General features: G+C 39.8%; 2 protein-coding genes across 2 annotated transcripts; both read left to right on the forward strand.

The window, feature by feature from the left end:
- Nucleotides 1-32: 32 nt before the first annotated feature.
- On the forward strand, nucleotides 33-7,686 carry mtmr2 (myotubularin related protein 2). The gene is made up of 16 exons (XM_062432752.1): nucleotides 33-201; nucleotides 2,041-2,140; nucleotides 2,241-2,264; nucleotides 2,394-2,457; nucleotides 2,614-2,708; nucleotides 2,789-2,893; nucleotides 3,353-3,457; nucleotides 3,543-3,626; nucleotides 3,708-3,857; nucleotides 3,964-4,152; nucleotides 4,302-4,487; nucleotides 4,609-4,815; nucleotides 4,919-5,011; nucleotides 5,103-5,216; nucleotides 5,450-5,626; nucleotides 5,761-7,686. The coding sequence occupies exons 1-16, from the start codon at nucleotides 122-124 to the stop codon at nucleotides 5,923-5,925; spliced, it is 1,938 nt and encodes a 645-aa protein (XP_062288736.1). The 5' UTR covers nucleotides 33-121; the 3' UTR covers nucleotides 5,926-7,686.
- A 1,927-nt stretch (nucleotides 7,687-9,613) lies between these two features.
- fam76b (family with sequence similarity 76 member B) lies at nucleotides 9,614-15,948 on the forward strand. The gene is made up of 10 exons (XM_062432915.1): nucleotides 9,614-10,151; nucleotides 10,944-11,008; nucleotides 11,100-11,154; nucleotides 11,263-11,418; nucleotides 11,508-11,692; nucleotides 11,813-11,863; nucleotides 11,953-12,030; nucleotides 12,193-12,328; nucleotides 12,431-12,532; nucleotides 14,801-15,948. The coding sequence occupies exons 1-10, from the start codon at nucleotides 10,065-10,067 to the stop codon at nucleotides 14,888-14,890; spliced, it is 1,005 nt and encodes a 334-aa protein (XP_062288899.1). The 5' UTR covers nucleotides 9,614-10,064; the 3' UTR covers nucleotides 14,891-15,948.
- Nucleotides 15,949-17,990: the final 2,042 nt, after the last annotated feature.

Consider the following 17,990-nt stretch of genomic DNA (forward strand, 5'->3'; position numbering starts at 1 on the left):
AGCTTCCTTTTGTTTGTGGGGATTTGCTGCACTCTGAGGGGGGATTTAAAGACATTATTTGGTTAAAGACACATACTCGGGGTTCAGAGCAGCAGACATCCAGCAGCTTGAGGCGGAGAACATGGAGAAGAGTGGGAGCACCGACAGTCTGGGCTCGAAGCGCTCCTCGTCCCGACAGCCAAGTGTTGATTCATTGTCCAGGTAGCTAAAACCAACACTTCTCTTTACCAGCTGGCTCAAAGTTTAAAGCTAACACAAGGTTAGCACTTAGCTGTATATTTATGTTGTATTACTTAAGTCAACGTGTCTAATTATAAAGCAGTTTTTGTAACTAGCTGATAAACGTCAAATAATGTAATCCGGTTAACAAACTGCTTTGCAATGAACACAGTAGCTAAATTATAGTTATTGTTGGCTAGTATCGTGTTTTAATAGAATATAAATGTTTTACTCACGTATTAGGATTGCGTTAATGCCCATCAGAAGTTACAAGAGCCAGTATATCATAACCTTATATACAGTTTATGGTCATAACCTGTCTGTTTAATTTGTCTGACAGACAGCTAAAATACTGTGTTAACTTGACATTATGGAATGATCTGTTGATTTTTCTTCAAATAATCGATTAATCACTGTTCTTACTGTTAAAACCACAACTCTATACTATTACTGTTAATGTGGGCACAAGTGATATACTTAAGCAGTCAATTAAGCTCCAATAGGTATGAGACACTAACTGGTGCTATTCAGGTCTGTTTTTTATCAAGTTCGGTTCCCTCTCACAGGAAAAGTTGTGAGAGGTTCTGTCATCTCCCCAGCAATCACAAATAGCTATTGAACTTTTATATTGCCACTGGAATTGGTATTGTTAATAATTATGACTATTTCTGGACCTGAAATGACCTGTACAAGAGACATAACCTTCATCTAAACCATAGAGCCACCAGGCTGCTCATCAAAAACATTGTCCCCCATTTGCAGTCCCTATGATGTATTGGGAGGATATGTTGCGTGAGTAAAATGACCCACAGACTATATCCCTGTCCCATCCCATCATGCCCCTTTTTGAATTGATTTGAAACTTTTAACGCTCATTTTAAGGCCGTACGTGGTCTGGCAAGCCAATATCTATCTGACATGTTTGTGAGCTATGAAACATTTAGACCCCTCAGGCCTTCTGGAACAGGCTGTCTGTTTTTTCCTGGATCTCCATGAAAATGGGTGAAACTGCTTTTAGCTTTTATGCTCATAAAGCGCTGGAACATCCTTCCCAATCATGTTTCATGTACTCCAGCGGTCTCGTCTTTTAAAACTAGACTGAAAACATTCATTTTTAGCTGCGTCTTTCAGGAGTCTGGTATGCCTGTTTTTTCTTATTCTTACTTTTTTAATGGTTTTATTTCACGTCTTATTATGTTTACTGTTCGGTTGCTAGGCTTTATTATTTTATTTTATTTTCTATCATCTTAATGGTTTTTAAATAGCATGTTTTTGTTTTAATTGTTTACTCATGTCTGTTTTGTCTTGTACACTGTTCACATCTCTATGAAGCACATTGTACTCTATCTGGAATGAAATATGTTGTATAAGCCCTAGTTCACGTCTGCTAATGAGCTATTTTGTCCAAACAACTGTCTAAAACTTTTTCAGTTTTAGCTGTTACCAGAGAATGTTTGACCTCTTTATTTGATAAATTAGTTAGACTAATCATCAAATATGAAAAGTGTTGATGATTAATTTTCAGCCCACTTTTGATCATTAATTCAGCACTAGCCTGCAGCAACATCATACATTTGTTTACTTAGTCTAATCATGAGTAAACTATCATTGTATGCGTATGTCAAGCAAGCAATAAATGGACAGTAGCTTTATTTGCTAAATATCTAATCATTGCTATTATTATTTAATCAAATAATGGTTTCATAACCACCAAAAAAACTGTGAAAAATCGAAAGTGACATAAGAAGAAAAGAGGTTGTGGTTAAACCCACAGAAAGTATTTCCTTTCATTATACAGTCTGTCTTATTAACTCTCAACAGCACTTCCACCTCTCGCTCTGACCGGTCTGCTCAGGCCAAGCCACCGTCTGCCATGTCCTCTGACTCTGTGTCCACTTCCGAGTTTTCTCCAGAGCTCCGGGTTGGTAGCCTGCATGTAGTTCACTGAGACCCTTGTTCGTCATTAAAACAACTAATGATAACAACTGAAGCATGACTCTCCTCTTTTCTGTTCCCTTCAGGTCAAGCCCAAAATACCCACCAAGGTATTTCATCTTTTAAATCACATACTACCCAACACATATCTTTGAATGATGTTAACTGGTGATTATCTGGGATTAAATCAAGACATTGCTCCACATTCAAGTCTAATTTGTATCTACTGTTTCCATCAGGTGCTCAGAGAGTCAGACAAGGAGGAACCACAGTTACTTCCAAATGAAACTGTGCAGGATATGGGTAGGGTCTCTCTTTACTGTCCAAATAGCTGAAACACATTGAATGCAAAGTAGCTTTTTCCCCACATTAAAGCCACTTGTAATATATGTGTCGTACATGGCAGGTGTTTTTTTGCCAGTGCCAAAATCAATACATTTTCCTTGTTTTATTCCCCAGCCCAAGATGTCACCTACTTCTGTCCTTTCATTGGAGCCCTAAGGGGAACAGTGATAATTACCAACTACAGACTTTTCTTCAAATGCATGGACAGGGTATGTTTTGCAATTCTTAAAAAGCCAGCGGATATGTAGAAGAATCTATTTGATTTTGTTAACACGTAGTTGTTTTCTAGGAGCCAGCATTTGTGCTGGACCTGCCCCTCGGGGTGGTGAGTCGTGTGGAAAAGATTGGAAATGCATCAAGCCGTGGTGATGTGTCCTATGGGCTCGTTTGCAAGGTGAGCCCCAAAATGGACTGATATTTTTTTGATACAGTAATTCAATCAGCACTGAGTATGAATCTCTAGCAGCAGTAAACCAAAGGAAACTTGTCTTGTCCGTTCTTGAATATATGGTTATATTATAAGGTGCAGTTTATATTAGAGTTTACAGTATACAGTATGATAGTCATGGATGATGATTGCATTGCTTTTAAGAGTATGACACAAAAATAAACAACACTGATTACAGGAACCTCTAGATAGCACCGTAGATAACAGTACACAGGCTTTTAATTTCTGCTGCCTAAACTACACTGGCATAAATCATAGTTATGAAGACAGTTAGCCAATGAACAATCTTTATGTCAATAATAGCCTACTAGGTAAATAACCTGTTATCAGACATGGCACTTTATATCCACATACTGCTGGTGATCCCTGTGCCTAACCATGGCCTGCTTCTCTGCCTCTCTGCAGGATATGCGTAATCTACGATTTGCACACAAGCAGATGGAGGACACACTCAGGAAGTCCATTTTTGAAGTGCTGATGAAATTTGCGTTTCCTGTTTCCAACGGGCTGGTGAGTAAATCTCAGCCTCACGGCCTCTCACATTGTAGCTCTGCGCTGGCCACCAACTGATAAATGTTCCTCACACTCTCTGCAGCAAATCTTTGCCTTTGAGTACGGGCAAGTGTTTCCTGAAAATGGATGGAAGGTGTATGACAGTGTCTCTGAATATAAAAGACAGGTATTTTTTAAACAAGTTTCACAGCACGATTGCTAAGCTAAATGTCAAAGAAAGCTTATCAGGTTGTGTGTTTGTTGGAAGGGAATACCCAATGAAAGCTGGAGGATCACAAAAGTTAATGATCACTACGAGCTGTGCGACACCTACCCGTCTACTCTGGCAGCGCCTGTCAACATCCCAGACGAAGAGCTGAAGAGAGTAGCTGCCTTCCGGGCGAAAGGGAGGATACCTGTGAGTAACCATACTTCACTCTTCAGCATGGGTGTAGTAATCCTCACCCATGAAGCCGGGTTTGTGGAACAGTTTGTGGTAATATGCTGCCTTACTCTATGTGTAGGTGCTGTCATGGATCCACCCAGAGAGCCAAGCGACAGTGACACGCTGCAGTCAGCCTATGGTTGGGGTGAACGGGAAGCGGAGCAAAGAGGATGAGAAATACCTCCAGGCTATCATGGATGCCAATGCTCAGTCCCATAAACTCTTTATTTTTGATGCCAGGCCTAGTGTCAACGCTGCTGCCAACAAGGTTTTTTTTCTCTTAAGCTTAAGCAATATTTCTTTAAAGGAAAGCAAGGGATTACTATCTTGAGTTTATTTCAGTTGCAGACAGTCTTGTTTGCGAGTGTCTGATTGCTACGGGTGAACCTATCTCCACTGTTTTCTTCTTTCCTTCAGATGAAAGGGGGTGGATATGAAAGTGAGGATGCTTATCAAAATGCTGAGCTGGTGTTCTTGGATATTCACAATATCCATGTGATGAGAGAGTCACTCCGCAAACTGAAGGATGTGGTCTACCCCAACATTGCGGACTCCCACTGGCTCTCCAATCTGGAGTCCACTCATTGGCTTGAGCACATCAAAGTGAGCATACTGATGTGTTGCTGTAATTGTGAACTGAGAGAGTATGAAGTAAAAAAAAAAAGAGAGATAAACCAATTCCAAGCTTTTTTACCAAGTTTTGTGTGTGTGTGTGTGTGTGTAGCTGATCCTGGCGGGAGCCCTGCGGATTGCAGATAAGGTCGAGTCTGGGAAGACGTCAGTGGTGGTGCACTGCAGCGATGGTTGGGACCGCACGGGCCAGCTCACCTCCTTGGCGATGCTCATGCTGGACAGTTACTACCGCACCATTCGCGGCTTCGAGGTGCTGCTCGAGAAAGAGTGGCTGAGCTTCGGTCATCGCTTCCAGCTGGTAAACAATTTGTCGTACATTTTTGCAGTTTCAGAAATTCCTGCTTAGAGTCAGGTGGCCTTTCCAGTTGTATCACCTTCCTTCTTTCCTCTGTTTCTTTCAGCGTATCGGCCATGGCGATAAGAACCACACAGATGCAGATCGCTCACCTGTTTTTATTCAGTTCATTGACTGCGTCTGGCAGTTGACTCGTCAGGTAAGCAGTACTGAAATGTCAGAAAAATCCTCAAAATAAAATTAACATCCATGAGAGATCATGGATGATAACAAAGCTGTTTTTATTTAAGTTTCCCGCAGCTTTTGAGTTTAATGAATACTTCCTGGTGACCATCCTGGACCACCTGTACAGCTGCCTGTTCGGGACGTTCTTGTGTAACTGCGAACAGCAGAGGTTGAAGGAAGTAAGAGCATTTTGTTTCTCCAACTGTTCTCTTCATTTGGTTGCTGATGGAAAAGTGTGCATTTCTTAATATTATGTGTGATTTAGTGTCATTATTTTTTAAGTTTGAGATGGAGAAATACGGTTTGCCAAATTGGCTTAAAAAATCCAAAAAATGCAGAGTAGAAAGACAATTACTTGTAAGGAGGTTTGTCGCACATTTAATGTTATAACAAGTGAATTTCTACTCAACAGGAGATTCCAAAGAGGACGGTATCATTGTGGTCTTACATTAACAGCCAGCTGGAGGAGTTTACCAATCCTTTATACGTCAACTACTCCAACCATGTGCTGTTCCCTGTAGTCAGCTTACGCCACCTGGAGCTTTGGGTTGGCTACTACATTCGCTGGAACCCTCGCATGAGACCTCAGGTATGCCAAGAAGCCGGTCTCTCATTTATCGGCTGCCGACTTCAGTGTCCGTCAAAGGAAATTGTTAGCACTTCACAAGCAGTACATTTAAGTGGTTGAACTTTTAGCTTTACACATTGCCTTTATTTTGCCAGGAACCTGTTCACCAACGCTACAAGGAGCTGCTGGTGAAGCGTGCAGAGCTGCAGAAGCGAGTGGACGAGTTACAGCGAGAGGTGACCAATCGCTCAGCTTCGTCTTCCTCTGAACGGGCAGGTTCCCCAACACGCTCCATCACACCAGTGCAGACCTTTGTTTGACACTACTTGATCCTCATGACGGTCGCAGAAGCTGAATCCTACGTATGAGAAGGCACTATACAGTCATAATCAGTAGGACACAACCGGCACCAGGAAGGTTCTGGGTGTCGAACTGCCTCTTTTGGTGGCACATCATATTAGTAAACCACTACCAAATGTCTGATAAAGCAGATTACTGTAATGTATCTATCACAGGTCATGTAGAGTCTGCTTCCAACAGAAGAGTGTCTTTCTCACACTACTTGACTACAGCCATATTGTACTCTTTCTCCAGGGTTGAGTGGACACTTAACCAGAATAGCGAGTACTTTTTAGCATATCAACCTACCTTCAATCAGTGATGATAGCTTTTGATGTACACTAAAATATTACTCGGGTAAAATATTTATGCCTTATACCCTTCATAGAAACACTCACTTCATTCCTCCATTTTGCAATAGTTTGTTCGGTCTTTGATTTGAGGGAAGTGCTGCTGAAGCAGTTTTAAGATGTCCTGTTGCAAAGATATTTTGAGCTCTAAAACCTACTAAATGCCTCATGAGTTGTTTTTGTTTGTTCAAAAATGTAGCTAAAGGGCTGGAGTGTTAGCTTCTTCTAATAGCAAAGAAAAAAGTAGTCAATGAGTGCATAAAAAGCGAGTGGTTGTCCTCACAAGTCAGTGCTTTTAGATTAATGTGACCAAATATCATTGTTTTTTTATGACTACATAATGTGTCATGTATGACATTCCTATCATTGAGTGATATGAGTTTTTGTAAGGTTCATTTTTCTTACTAGTTAACATTATTTATTATCCTTTAGTGCAGACTTGTACTTATGACACTCAAACATGCTCTGTCTCAATCATAAACTGATTAGAGATGTGCCCATGCAATATTAATAAGTTGCACAGAATATGCAATAGTTCCTTTGTCCCACTTAACAGTAATTTACTCAAAATGTCAACGTGTGAAGATTTTTTGCACATGCTATTTTAAAGCTAGTAGCAGCCAATATTGTTTTTATAGTAAGCAGAGTGTGTAACACAACTAATTATTAGCTTTGGATAGTTTTTTCAGTTTAATGAACCTGAATGAACATCTGTGCCTTGTTCTGGATGATGAAGAGAATAATAAAAGAGAAGTGTGCACAGTTCGCAATCGCCAACTGTGAATACAGTGTTCATTAGTATTTCCACTGCGCATGTGAATACTTGCAATAAACCTAGGACTCGACTTGAAGTAGTCAGTGTGTTACATTAGCTTTGGTGTGAATACAAGACCCTAAGGTCCATTTTTTTTGTGTTAAGATGTTAAGTGTTTCACATGATAGCAGAACTGCAAAGACAGCATTAATAATTGTCTCTGGCTGTGATTATGAGCTTGCCATAACAAATAAGAGAGTGCCTTTTATTATCAATGAAGAAATATAAAAGTGATTTAAAAGTCTGAAATTTACAGTACGACTCTGCTGGAGATAAATATTAAACTCCAATGCTCTGAAAATATTAGCATGGCCTTATTAAGTCTCTTTCATTCTCATACTTATATGTTAGATGACTCATCTTTAAGGCATCCTTTACCCATTATCATACTTGCTTCCACAAGTTAAATGTGACTTTCACTTGATGGTATCGCCACTGAATTTAAGCACTCTTAGGTAACCTTTAAAATGTACAATCTTACCATTTTTCCACAAGGTAACAGTGAGGCTACAAAGTTCTTTTTCTCTTCATTACTTTAAATTGTTTTGAAATTAGTGTACTTCAGTTGTCAGACTGTAATGTCAAAATGTAATAAAATAATTAATAAAAGTACTGATACTGTGTAGTCTTTTTTGTAATAATTTAAGCTTTTTAGACACTGTTTTGCTCTGATTTCTTTCAAGATTTCATTCTGATCTGTTCAGGCTATTTCTACTCCCTCTCTTGTTGTAAAATATACAGCAACAGAATGAGACTTTAGTAGATGCCACACAGAATTAGCCCTCCACCTCTCCCCGGTCACTGGATAAAGTGTAGAAAACAATAGGGCCTATTAGAAATGACTTTACCCTCCAATCACCCAATTCTGATCATGTTAGTTGAAATTTCACACAAATTCCCGAACTGAGATGTAATCACTTGGAATAAGCACTGAATGATGATCGTACTATATTATGACACTGTTTGTCATATAAATCACACTCTCTTAACAGGACCTTGTAGGAAAAAACTCAGATTTACAGAAGCACCACTATACACTGACAAAATGATAAGTGTAATTGCACTTATACCCTTAAAATAAAACATGATCTATAATTATGAATCAAATACAGTACAGGTATAACCAACCACTGTAATAAGAGTTTCACTTATTGTTTGAGGGTTCTTTTAATTCTGTTAATAATGATATCTTTACTCTCATGGCCACATACTATAAAATTTGAGCAATGCCTTTGATGAAAACATTTCTTAAAATTGAGATATAAATTAATAAGCCTGGAGCACAGATTTCTGGGACGTCTGTACAACCCACTGCAGAGCAAGCCATATTATTTGTCTGATATTTGCTTGGAAAATTCTCCTAAAGGCACCGACACCACAACCACAGCCGAGAAGTCAGGTTTAGTGACTCCAACATGGACTTGAATTAGCTGAGGTGACACCTACAAACCCATGACCGTACCACCCATACATACGTATGTCTATGGCCTGTCACCCAAAGCAACCATACCCTTAATTATGCATAACTTTGAGCCCTAATAAACCCGTTTATTGAACCAGGCTGTAACCATATTTCCCCTGCTTCAAGCGGCCACTCGAGAAACTGTAGCTTTGGCACTTCCACAACAGATTAGTTTTTCAGCCCTGGAGGTAAGCACTTGGTTTGGTAATGTGTGCTGTGTTTTTTCCCCAAGGTGTGTGCAAACTTTATCGTAATTTACCTGCAGTGTTGTGTATTGTGGGGTCGTAAGGTCGCTGCATGTGCCTATTAGGGGTTGATCTCTGTGGGGGCTTTTGCTTTGGGGTGTCTTTGTAATAAGATATGATAAGATACTTTTAGATAAAATGTATCTTTATTGATCCTCATTAGAAGAAACTCAAATTGACAGCAGTACAGTGGGAAAAAGCAGCATAAGGGTGAAAGTGATCAAATAAAATAAAATAGGCCTACTATGAACAGGAAACAATCTGTGTAAATAAATCTGCAATATATAAATGTGCAATATGCAGAAGTTCCTGAGATTATATACATGTGTGCAAATGTACATAGTAAGGACAGCTTCAGTCTTTTTTAGTGGGAGTTGGAGGTGCTTCAATAAAGGTTTTTGTGTATGTGATTAATAATCACGTGTCTCTGACATGGGACCTAATCAGATTAACAAAGGTGGTGGCAGCTTTATTCTACCTAAAAATACTTAAAGTTTATTACATTTTTTCATCCTTGGCCTCAGCTTAATTGAATTGGTTGGTTTGAGTGACAAAACCAATCCTGATGTATCATGACATTTTTTAAATACATGTTTAGTTATGTCTTAATTTTAATTTTAATTTTACAAAACTTCAATTTGTGTATCAACTTTAGTGATAATAGTGAATATAAAGATCTTTTGTGGTAGTAACTGACCCTGTTGAATGAATCCTGTCATGTGATTGGCTTTCAGCTTTTCAAATATGTGAATCCCGCGGACGGATATTATGTCGCGATCAACCTTCGTCGGTCACTTCCGGTTACATGACGACGACGACGACGGCGTTGATACAAAAAAGAGAGAAGGAAAACAGGAAAATACCTTTCTTCGGACGAGAACAGTGGAAACTTAATAGAAATAGCCAGATTTGTATTGACGGATTGCTTACGTTGCGGCGCAGCTAACGATCGACCTGAAGTTAGCCTGTACGGATATCGTGTGAGCGGAGGGAGATCACAGATATTTGGAGTTTATTGTTCCTCGCTTGCTGCTCAGCTCCCTCCAGCTTCTTAAGCTATTTCGGTGCTGCCCGACGCTACCTAGCCGAGCAAGCTACCGTGTGTGTGTTCGTCTGTGTGAGTGAGTCTCTGTGTGAGTGTGTGCTAAATTAGCAAGCGGCTAGAGAGAAAATAGCGCCGTTAATCCGTTCAGTTTGCAGCTGGACTCTGCTAACCTCTTCTAGCTCACTGACATTTATTTGGGCGAGAATGGCAACGTCGGCTCTGTACGCCTGTACGAAGTGTAACCAGCGGTATCCTTTCGAGGAGCTGTCGCAGGGCCAGCAGCTGTGCAAGGTTTGGGAGCCTGTCTTTGTATATGTGTACATGACCGCAAACAATCCTGACTTTTAAGTATTCAAAGTGTGCGACTGTTATTGTCGACTGGGTGTCATGTTGTAACAAGCAGCCGGGCTCAGATTATGTAACAGCTTATATATTTTCCGACCTGTAAACACTGAGCTGTTTGTTAAGGAGTAATAACGCTTTCATCCTGTGTAATTACGAGCGGAATATTTATCCACGAGACATTAATTATACTTTTAATATCTGCCAACTTGTTGCTCAAAGCTTCAAATATACATACTTTTTTTTATTAATAGAATGATCTTCTCTTCTTTACTCTTTCTTTACTTCACTCAATCTGCACTGATTCTTTTTTTTTCATCAGGAAGGGCAGTCTTATCTCTTCCAACACATTAGAGAGGCCTTTTTTCCTGATAATTCAGGTTTTTCATTGATAGTGAAAGCACAGCAACAGCTGATAAACACTATAATAGAGTTAGAGTTCAATTTATCTGCCAAGAAATTATAAACATTTGAGAATGGCAGCTAAGGTTACAGATTCCTTTTTATTTGCTTATTTTCCCCCCACATTGCCCGTAATGTGTTAGGTTGGCTGACACAGAAGCAAATTGTCAGGTGTTGGCATTTGCACAGATGTTGTAGCCCTAGAAGGTGTTACACAACAAACATTAAGCAGTGTTGACAGAAACAACAACTAATGAGGCAGTCTTGTTTCTGATGTGTTTATTGGGCATCATGTAATAACGCAATTCTTGAACATATGTATTTGTTTTGTCACCATAGGAGTGTCGCATTGCACACCCCATAGTAAAGTGCACATACTGCAGATCTGAGTTTCAGCAGGAAAGGTGAGCCACATGCAATTTAAGATTTCAGTTGTTCTAACATTGTGTTTTTTGTCATTTGCTTTGCATGTAAACCCTTCTTTATTCTGTGCAGTAAAACCAATACGATCTGCAAGAAATGTGCCCAGAATGTCAAACAGTTTGGAACAGTAAGTTTCTCCTGAAGCACTTTGACTCTAGTTGTATTTGTTGCTTCCACTTAAGGCGCTTTATGTGTACGTTGGACTTATAACATTGTCTTTTGTCTGCCTTTACAGCCCAAACCCTGCCAGTACTGTAACATCATCGCAGCTTTTATTGGGACAAAGTGCCAGCGTTGTACTAACTCAGAAAAGAAATATGGGCCTCCGCAGACGTGTGAGCAGTGCAAACAGCAGTGCGCCTTTGACCGCAAGGAGGAAGGCAGGAGAAAGGTATAAACCCGGCAAAGACTGCATGCTCTCTATTTTAGCAGTGGGTGTGTAACAGCAAGTTTTTATGAGTTACCGTTATTGTCTTACAGGTGGATGGGAAACTGCTGTGCTGGCTCTGCACTCTGTCCTACCGCCGTGTCCTGCAGAAGACCAAGGAGCAGCGGAAGGGCTTTGGCTCCTCCAACTCCTCGTCCCTGAACGAGAAAGACCACCACTCCAGACCGCACCATCATCACCACCATCACCAACACAGACACAGCAGTTCTCACCACAAGTATGTCCCCCTTTTGTGTCACCTCCCCCCACCTGCTCAGTCAGACTGTTAAGTTTTAACACAGAGTAGTTAAAAGATTTGATTGTGCTGATATTTATTAAGCTAAATTATCCATCACAGGCTGAGTGGGAGCTTGAGTCCTGAGCAGGAGCAGGGACTGTGGAAGCAGAGGTAAAACTTAACCTGCAGTGTGTACATTGGTAAAAAGTGTATTGACGGAGATTTTGGGCCCAGGTTGACACTTTGATGTTTCTTTGCAGCCATAAATCGTCTTCAATCCAGAAGGAGACTCCAAAGAAGAAACCAAAACTGGAGATGAAGCCATCCAACGGGGACAGGTATGATAACTGTTTGTTTGGGAAAGCATCCGATGCAATCCTGACTTTACTTACATTGTTGGTACACAAAGAGTCATTTCTTTTAGTGTAATCCTGTCTTCATCTGTCCTCTGCATGTTGATTACATTTCTGGCTTCATGCTATTTCTTCTTCTTTCATCAGTAGTTCCATCACCCAGTCTATGGATTCAGGAGGAACCGACAACTTCATTCTCATCAGCCAACTGAAAGAGGAAGTAATGTCACTGAAGAGACTCCTGCAGCAAAGGGATCAGACCATTCTAGAGAAAGACCGTAAGGTAGGTTCATCATCTTCATCCGACCTCCAGCTCTAATGAATCAAAGTTGCATCGCTGTCGCTTGTGTTCGTTTGAAGTATTAACTATTGAATTCTACTCCAGCTCACAGAGATCAAAGCAGACTTTCAGTACCAGGAATCCAATATGAGGGTCAAGATGAACCAAATGGAGAAATCACACAAAGAGTCTATGGAACTACAGCAGGTACGAGACTACATTCACACACCTGTTTTGTCACTAATGCTCATTTGTGCAACAGCATGTGCTCAACTGATCACACGTTGTACTTTGTTTCCATTAAATGTGTGTTCTGGATTATTTTGTGAAGAGGCTCTTGAGTTGTGGGTTTTTTTATCACTGTAAAACATCCCACAGATAACTAGTGGATGCTCCAAAAATTCTCAGCATCTCATTACCTCTAAGCTATATCTATCTATCTGTACTATCTATATGATTGTGGGGAAACATAACAAATGCACGTTTCCACACAGGTCTGGTTTATTCTGGTTTTGTATCAAGATGGCAAGAGGAAAAGATCTGTGACTTTGATAGAGGGTTCGTTGTTAGGGCACGGATGCCAGTAGCTTCAGTCACAAATACTGCTCAACTGGTTTGTGTTTCAATAGGAACAGCTACTTAAGTGACATCTGCATCTGGACCTATGGGAAAGACAAAAATAGGGTCAGATATTGTGGTCGACAGTGAACATTTTAATGAGATGCTTGTGCATTAGTGTGCTATGCAAGGAACTCCTCCTCAGGTGACTGACAATTATTTGCGTTCATGAGAAGACCATGAAGTAATATGTAGAGTCAGTGTTTACAGAGCCGAGTAGCTTTTAGCAGTATTATTAATATGAACAAAACATTTGAGAGTTCACTAGTGCGGAACCAAAGGCAGTGGTTTACAGAGATATGGGGGAAAAGTGATATGGTCAGATTAGTCATCTTCACTATGTAGTCAACAAGTGGGTGACTGAATGTGTGGTGTAAACCAAGAGAACGATACAGGCCTGAATGCCCCTACAGTGAGGGGATTTAGTGGCTCTATTATGCTGTGGAGGACATTTTGCTGGCATGGTTTAGGTCCACTTGTCCTCTTAGAGAGAGGAGTCACTGCAAATCAATACGAAGTAGTTCTGAGTGATCACCTTTATCTTATGATGAAACATTTGTATCCTGATGGGAGTGGTCTCTTCCAGGATGACAATGCCCCCATCCATAGAGCACAAGGGGTCACTGAATGGATTGATGAGTATGAAAATGATATGAATCATATACTATGGCCTTTACAGTCACCAGATCTCAACATCTATGACAGATTTTGGACCACCGTGTTAGACATCACTCTCCACCACCATTATCAAAACAATAAATCTTTTGGAAGAATGATGTAGAAATAATCTCACACTGCACTGGTCCCATCTAAATAGCCATACCTTTAATTTGTACATAAAATCATATGGGATTATTGTTGTTGATATATGCAAATACCCTTATTGGAAGTCATTAATCCTGAGAATAGACACAGCTTTCTCTGTGTGTTAATGACACAGAGAAAGTTGACTGATTCTATAATCTGTAATTAGCTTCTGATCGATGATCCGTAAAGGAGAAACAATTAACATTACAGATGTCTTGTGTTAACTTTGTTCAGCACACAGTGTTCTGAACACCATGTCCGTCTGACTATTGCTCAAGATATGATTTTTAGTTTACACGGTTACATAACATTAAAGAGGATCATGTGCTATTGTTATAGCACTGTACAACTATCTTTATCTTTTACATCATTGAACTTGATTTAAATAGTTGTAAAATCTTTTCAGATTTCTTCTCCTGTAGATTTTTGTCAACAGCCACACAGTTTTTGCACACAGCGTCCAGATTGTGGCTGTACTATAAAAAGCACTGCAGGCTGAACGTTTTCAGAAATGCCCATGTGATCTTCAGATTTTCTTTTTTCTTTTGGCAACTGGAGGTGCATGTTATATCAGTATAAATCATATATCACTATTGGGAAAGAACTACTTAAAATATATCTTTCCTTTTTGAAAATTGTGCAAGGTGTGTCATTATGTATGATTCACTTGTTGCATAAGTTGACGTTTTGTTATGGATACAATAGATGTATCAGTTGAGCAAAGTTAACCTTTTTAATGTGGTTGTTGTTTTGTAAGTGCGCTTTGTGTGTTTGATGCACCAATGGTGTTGTCGAGGAAAGGCCACGATGGGTTAAAAGCCTTTAGCTTCTAGCATCAGATAAATGAATCGCAAGTGGTAAAAATAAATGCTCATTAACTGCAATTTCATCTAGTCATCTAGTGTATGTGTATGTTAGTTTGTGTATGTGTGGTGGCACAATGTGTAATGTATGTGCATTGTGATTTTACAAAAACTTCCACTAAAGTATTTTTTAAAAACTGCAACCATACGCTTCATTTCTAACACTTTTAATCTTTTATTTCCACAGTCCAAGAACAGGGAGTTGATGAAACAAGTGGCTGCCCTCTCGAAAGGAAAAAAGTTCGACCGGACAGGAAGTTCACTGCTGTTGCCCTAACAATAGGCTGGCCAGCGGATAACAACACAGAGCGGCTTCATTGTTGTAACACTGTGAAAGTCTCCCTCCTGTGTTTCCTCATTGCCATCAGCATTGATTACTTCTCAATTGGTAAAGCCAGAGACCATGTTGTCCCTGGGGAATCAATTGTTGAATCCAAGAACAAGAAACCTTTCTCTAAATGTCAACATATTTTAGATATTTTATGGCGACTTTTCCACTGGATCATAGGGTTTGACTTTGGACGGAGGATGGAGCCCTCGTTTTTAACACTGCCGGGCCAAACAAACAGCATGGTGTGCATATGTGGATAACATTCTGTCGACTCGATGTATCCACTTAACTTTTATGGATGTCATGCAATTTATTTATTCAACTGTATTTCTTAGCTTTTTTATTTCCTCACAACATACTAAGAGAACATCCCACATTTTGGGGTTTTTCTTCAATAGCAATTAGTTATATTTTTCTAAATGGATGAGATTGTGGATGACACGTTCTCCTTAACGGAGACCCTGCGCAACTTTACAATGTATGCAAATGTGGGAAGGGTGACCACTGAGCCGCTGCTCGACGCTAGAGAACTCTCAGTAACAATTCATAAAACAACCAATGAACATTTAGAAAGGCGGTCTGATAAAGAGACACCTCTCGGCTGCCCTCTTTCTCACTGTGTGACAGCTGTAGTGCTTTGCTGTTTCTCTTTAGTGGAACGATTGTAATACTGCATGATTTTACTGCCAGATACCGGTTGGCGTTGTGGTCAGACTTCTTTATTTTCCCCCCTTTTTAATTAGTTTTTTAAGAATCACTTGTAAATGTATTCCTGGGATCAGCCATTGTATTTAAACTATTGCTTGTATCTGTTTTAGTGAGTACAGTATGTGTATGGTAAGGCCAGTTGAAATTAAACATGTCTGTAGAAGATGCTTTTTAAAGGAAACACACCTTTCACCTTGCATTATTGGACTGGTTTCATACTGTGGCGTCCAAGATCACTTTTGTACTTTTTTCCAAACCAAGTGTTTTAAAACTATTAAAAACTGGCTAAACTGTTACTGTTGTTTGTTTTTTTATTGGCTATGTAGCTATTCACTGTTTAAAATGTAACTTTTATATGTTTAGGACCTCCATCGTTATGTCATAATACCTCAAAATTAGCAACATGTTTCCATAGAACACATTTTCGCCACTACTTACTGTACTTGACATTGGTCATTATTTTACAATTCATTCTGTCTTGTGAATGCTGTTTCCTTTGGTAAATATCCACCCAGATAAAAGTCAGATTACAGTGACTTTATATTCATACTGAAACCTGTGACAAACTTTGGAGCAGATGGGATCTAATCTCTCATATGTGCAACATGGTACTGAATCAATGAATAGTCTTTCTAAAAGGGATGCATTCTACATACAAATTACCCACAAGAGGATTTACACATACAATCTTTTTGAGTAGCTGAGGAAAATCCCATTCCTAAAAGAAACACTGGAAACTTACGTGGATTGGAAAACTTATGAGTCTCTCCGCAGCAGTCTCTGTTCTCAGAGAAGTCTGCAACCAATGAGAAAGTGTTCAGTGCATTTTTTTCATTTGAGGGTGCTAGCAGTCAAAAACCACATTTATTAAGTGTGTATTTAGGATAGAAAAAGGAAACCCATAATAAATTGGGGAGTGATGGTTGAATCTTTAGTTTTAATGGGCCTCAATAGGCACAGATGAGAAGTTAAAGTTGAACTAGAAAGACGTTTTGAAGATGTTTGCGTGGACAACTCTGACCATAGACAGGAGATGAGAAAGGCCCTGCATGAAGCATAATGTCTGCAATCATTTAAAAATAGATGTACTAATTTATTGAACACTGAAGATGAACTATTCAATGAGCTACAAAATATATAATGTATTACCAAGTAAAAGCAACAAATATCAAGAATAACAAGGAAAACAAAACATGAATGATTGACCTTGTACTGTACGGCTGGTTGGTCTCTGAATGAATGAATTTATCAAGCTCAGCTAATTAAAAGCCTGTTTTGATAACCTCTGCATCTCAAACTAGAGGATTGTTGTTCACAAGCACATGAGCATCCACGCTGTGTGAGCAGCTCTCTACTGTGTGAATGATGTCCTGTCATTCACACAGGTGTAAGTGTTGTTAAATCGATTGGTATAATTAACGAGACTTTCCTCTGTCCATTAGTAATGTTTTGGGAGGGGTAACAGGTTGTCATCATGGGTTTGTGTCTGGCTATGGTTTATATTTTTTTAAGTACAGTGTTATCTGTTTGTGTGTTGTGTATTGTAACGGGGCTGGTAGAGGAGATACAGTAGATACATCTAAATGATTATTACCATCTTAAATAAAAATCATTCTCTGTAAAATCCATATAAATTCCAAACATAACAGTATTGATCCGCTATGGATGAGGATATAAACCTACAAATTCTACACTGGACAGGTGATCCATGGCTTCCTCTGTGGTGAGGCTCCAGAGTTTCACCATTTTTTTCTCTGGGAACAGCCATGTTGATGTATTTCCCATTGGAGTCACCGAGAAACAAGATTTCTTTGTTTGAGAATATGTTGAGTCTGTTCTCAGCAAATGTGTGTGTGTCTGTTTCAAAGGGCCTTGGAGAGGTGGGTGGGCCTGGAATCCGAGTGGTAGAGGATGTTAAGGAGGTTGGGGAGTTAGGAAGGAGGTGTAGGGTGTTGTAGGGGGTTGGTGATGATCCTTTTCCTGTAGTGCTGGTTCTGCCTTTGGTTGATGCTGGTGATTTCCTCTCTCATTGTCTGGAGCATCATCCTCAGGGATTGATTATTCTCCTCCAGCTTTCTCATGGCCGATTGCAGTTCTCTGATTTGGTCCCGTTGTTGGAGGATCAGAGTCCGGCTCTCGTTGTGTGGTTGGTCATTGGAGATTTTCTGATGCAGGATGACAAGAGTTCTCTCGCTGAACTCCATGAATTCCCTCTCCAACACTGAAAGTCCTTCTATGAGGGTTTTTACATTGTTGGAGAATTTAGTAGTGTTCTCAGGAGAGAGAGTAATAGATGGATTGGTGTATCAGGTGAAGCTCTCTATCTTGTTTGTGCTGT

This window comes from Scomber scombrus, chromosome 14 (genome assembly GCF_963691925.1).
Source record: "Scomber scombrus chromosome 14, fScoSco1.1, whole genome shotgun sequence".
NCBI lineage: Eukaryota > Metazoa > Chordata > Actinopteri > Scombriformes > Scombridae > Scomber > Scomber scombrus.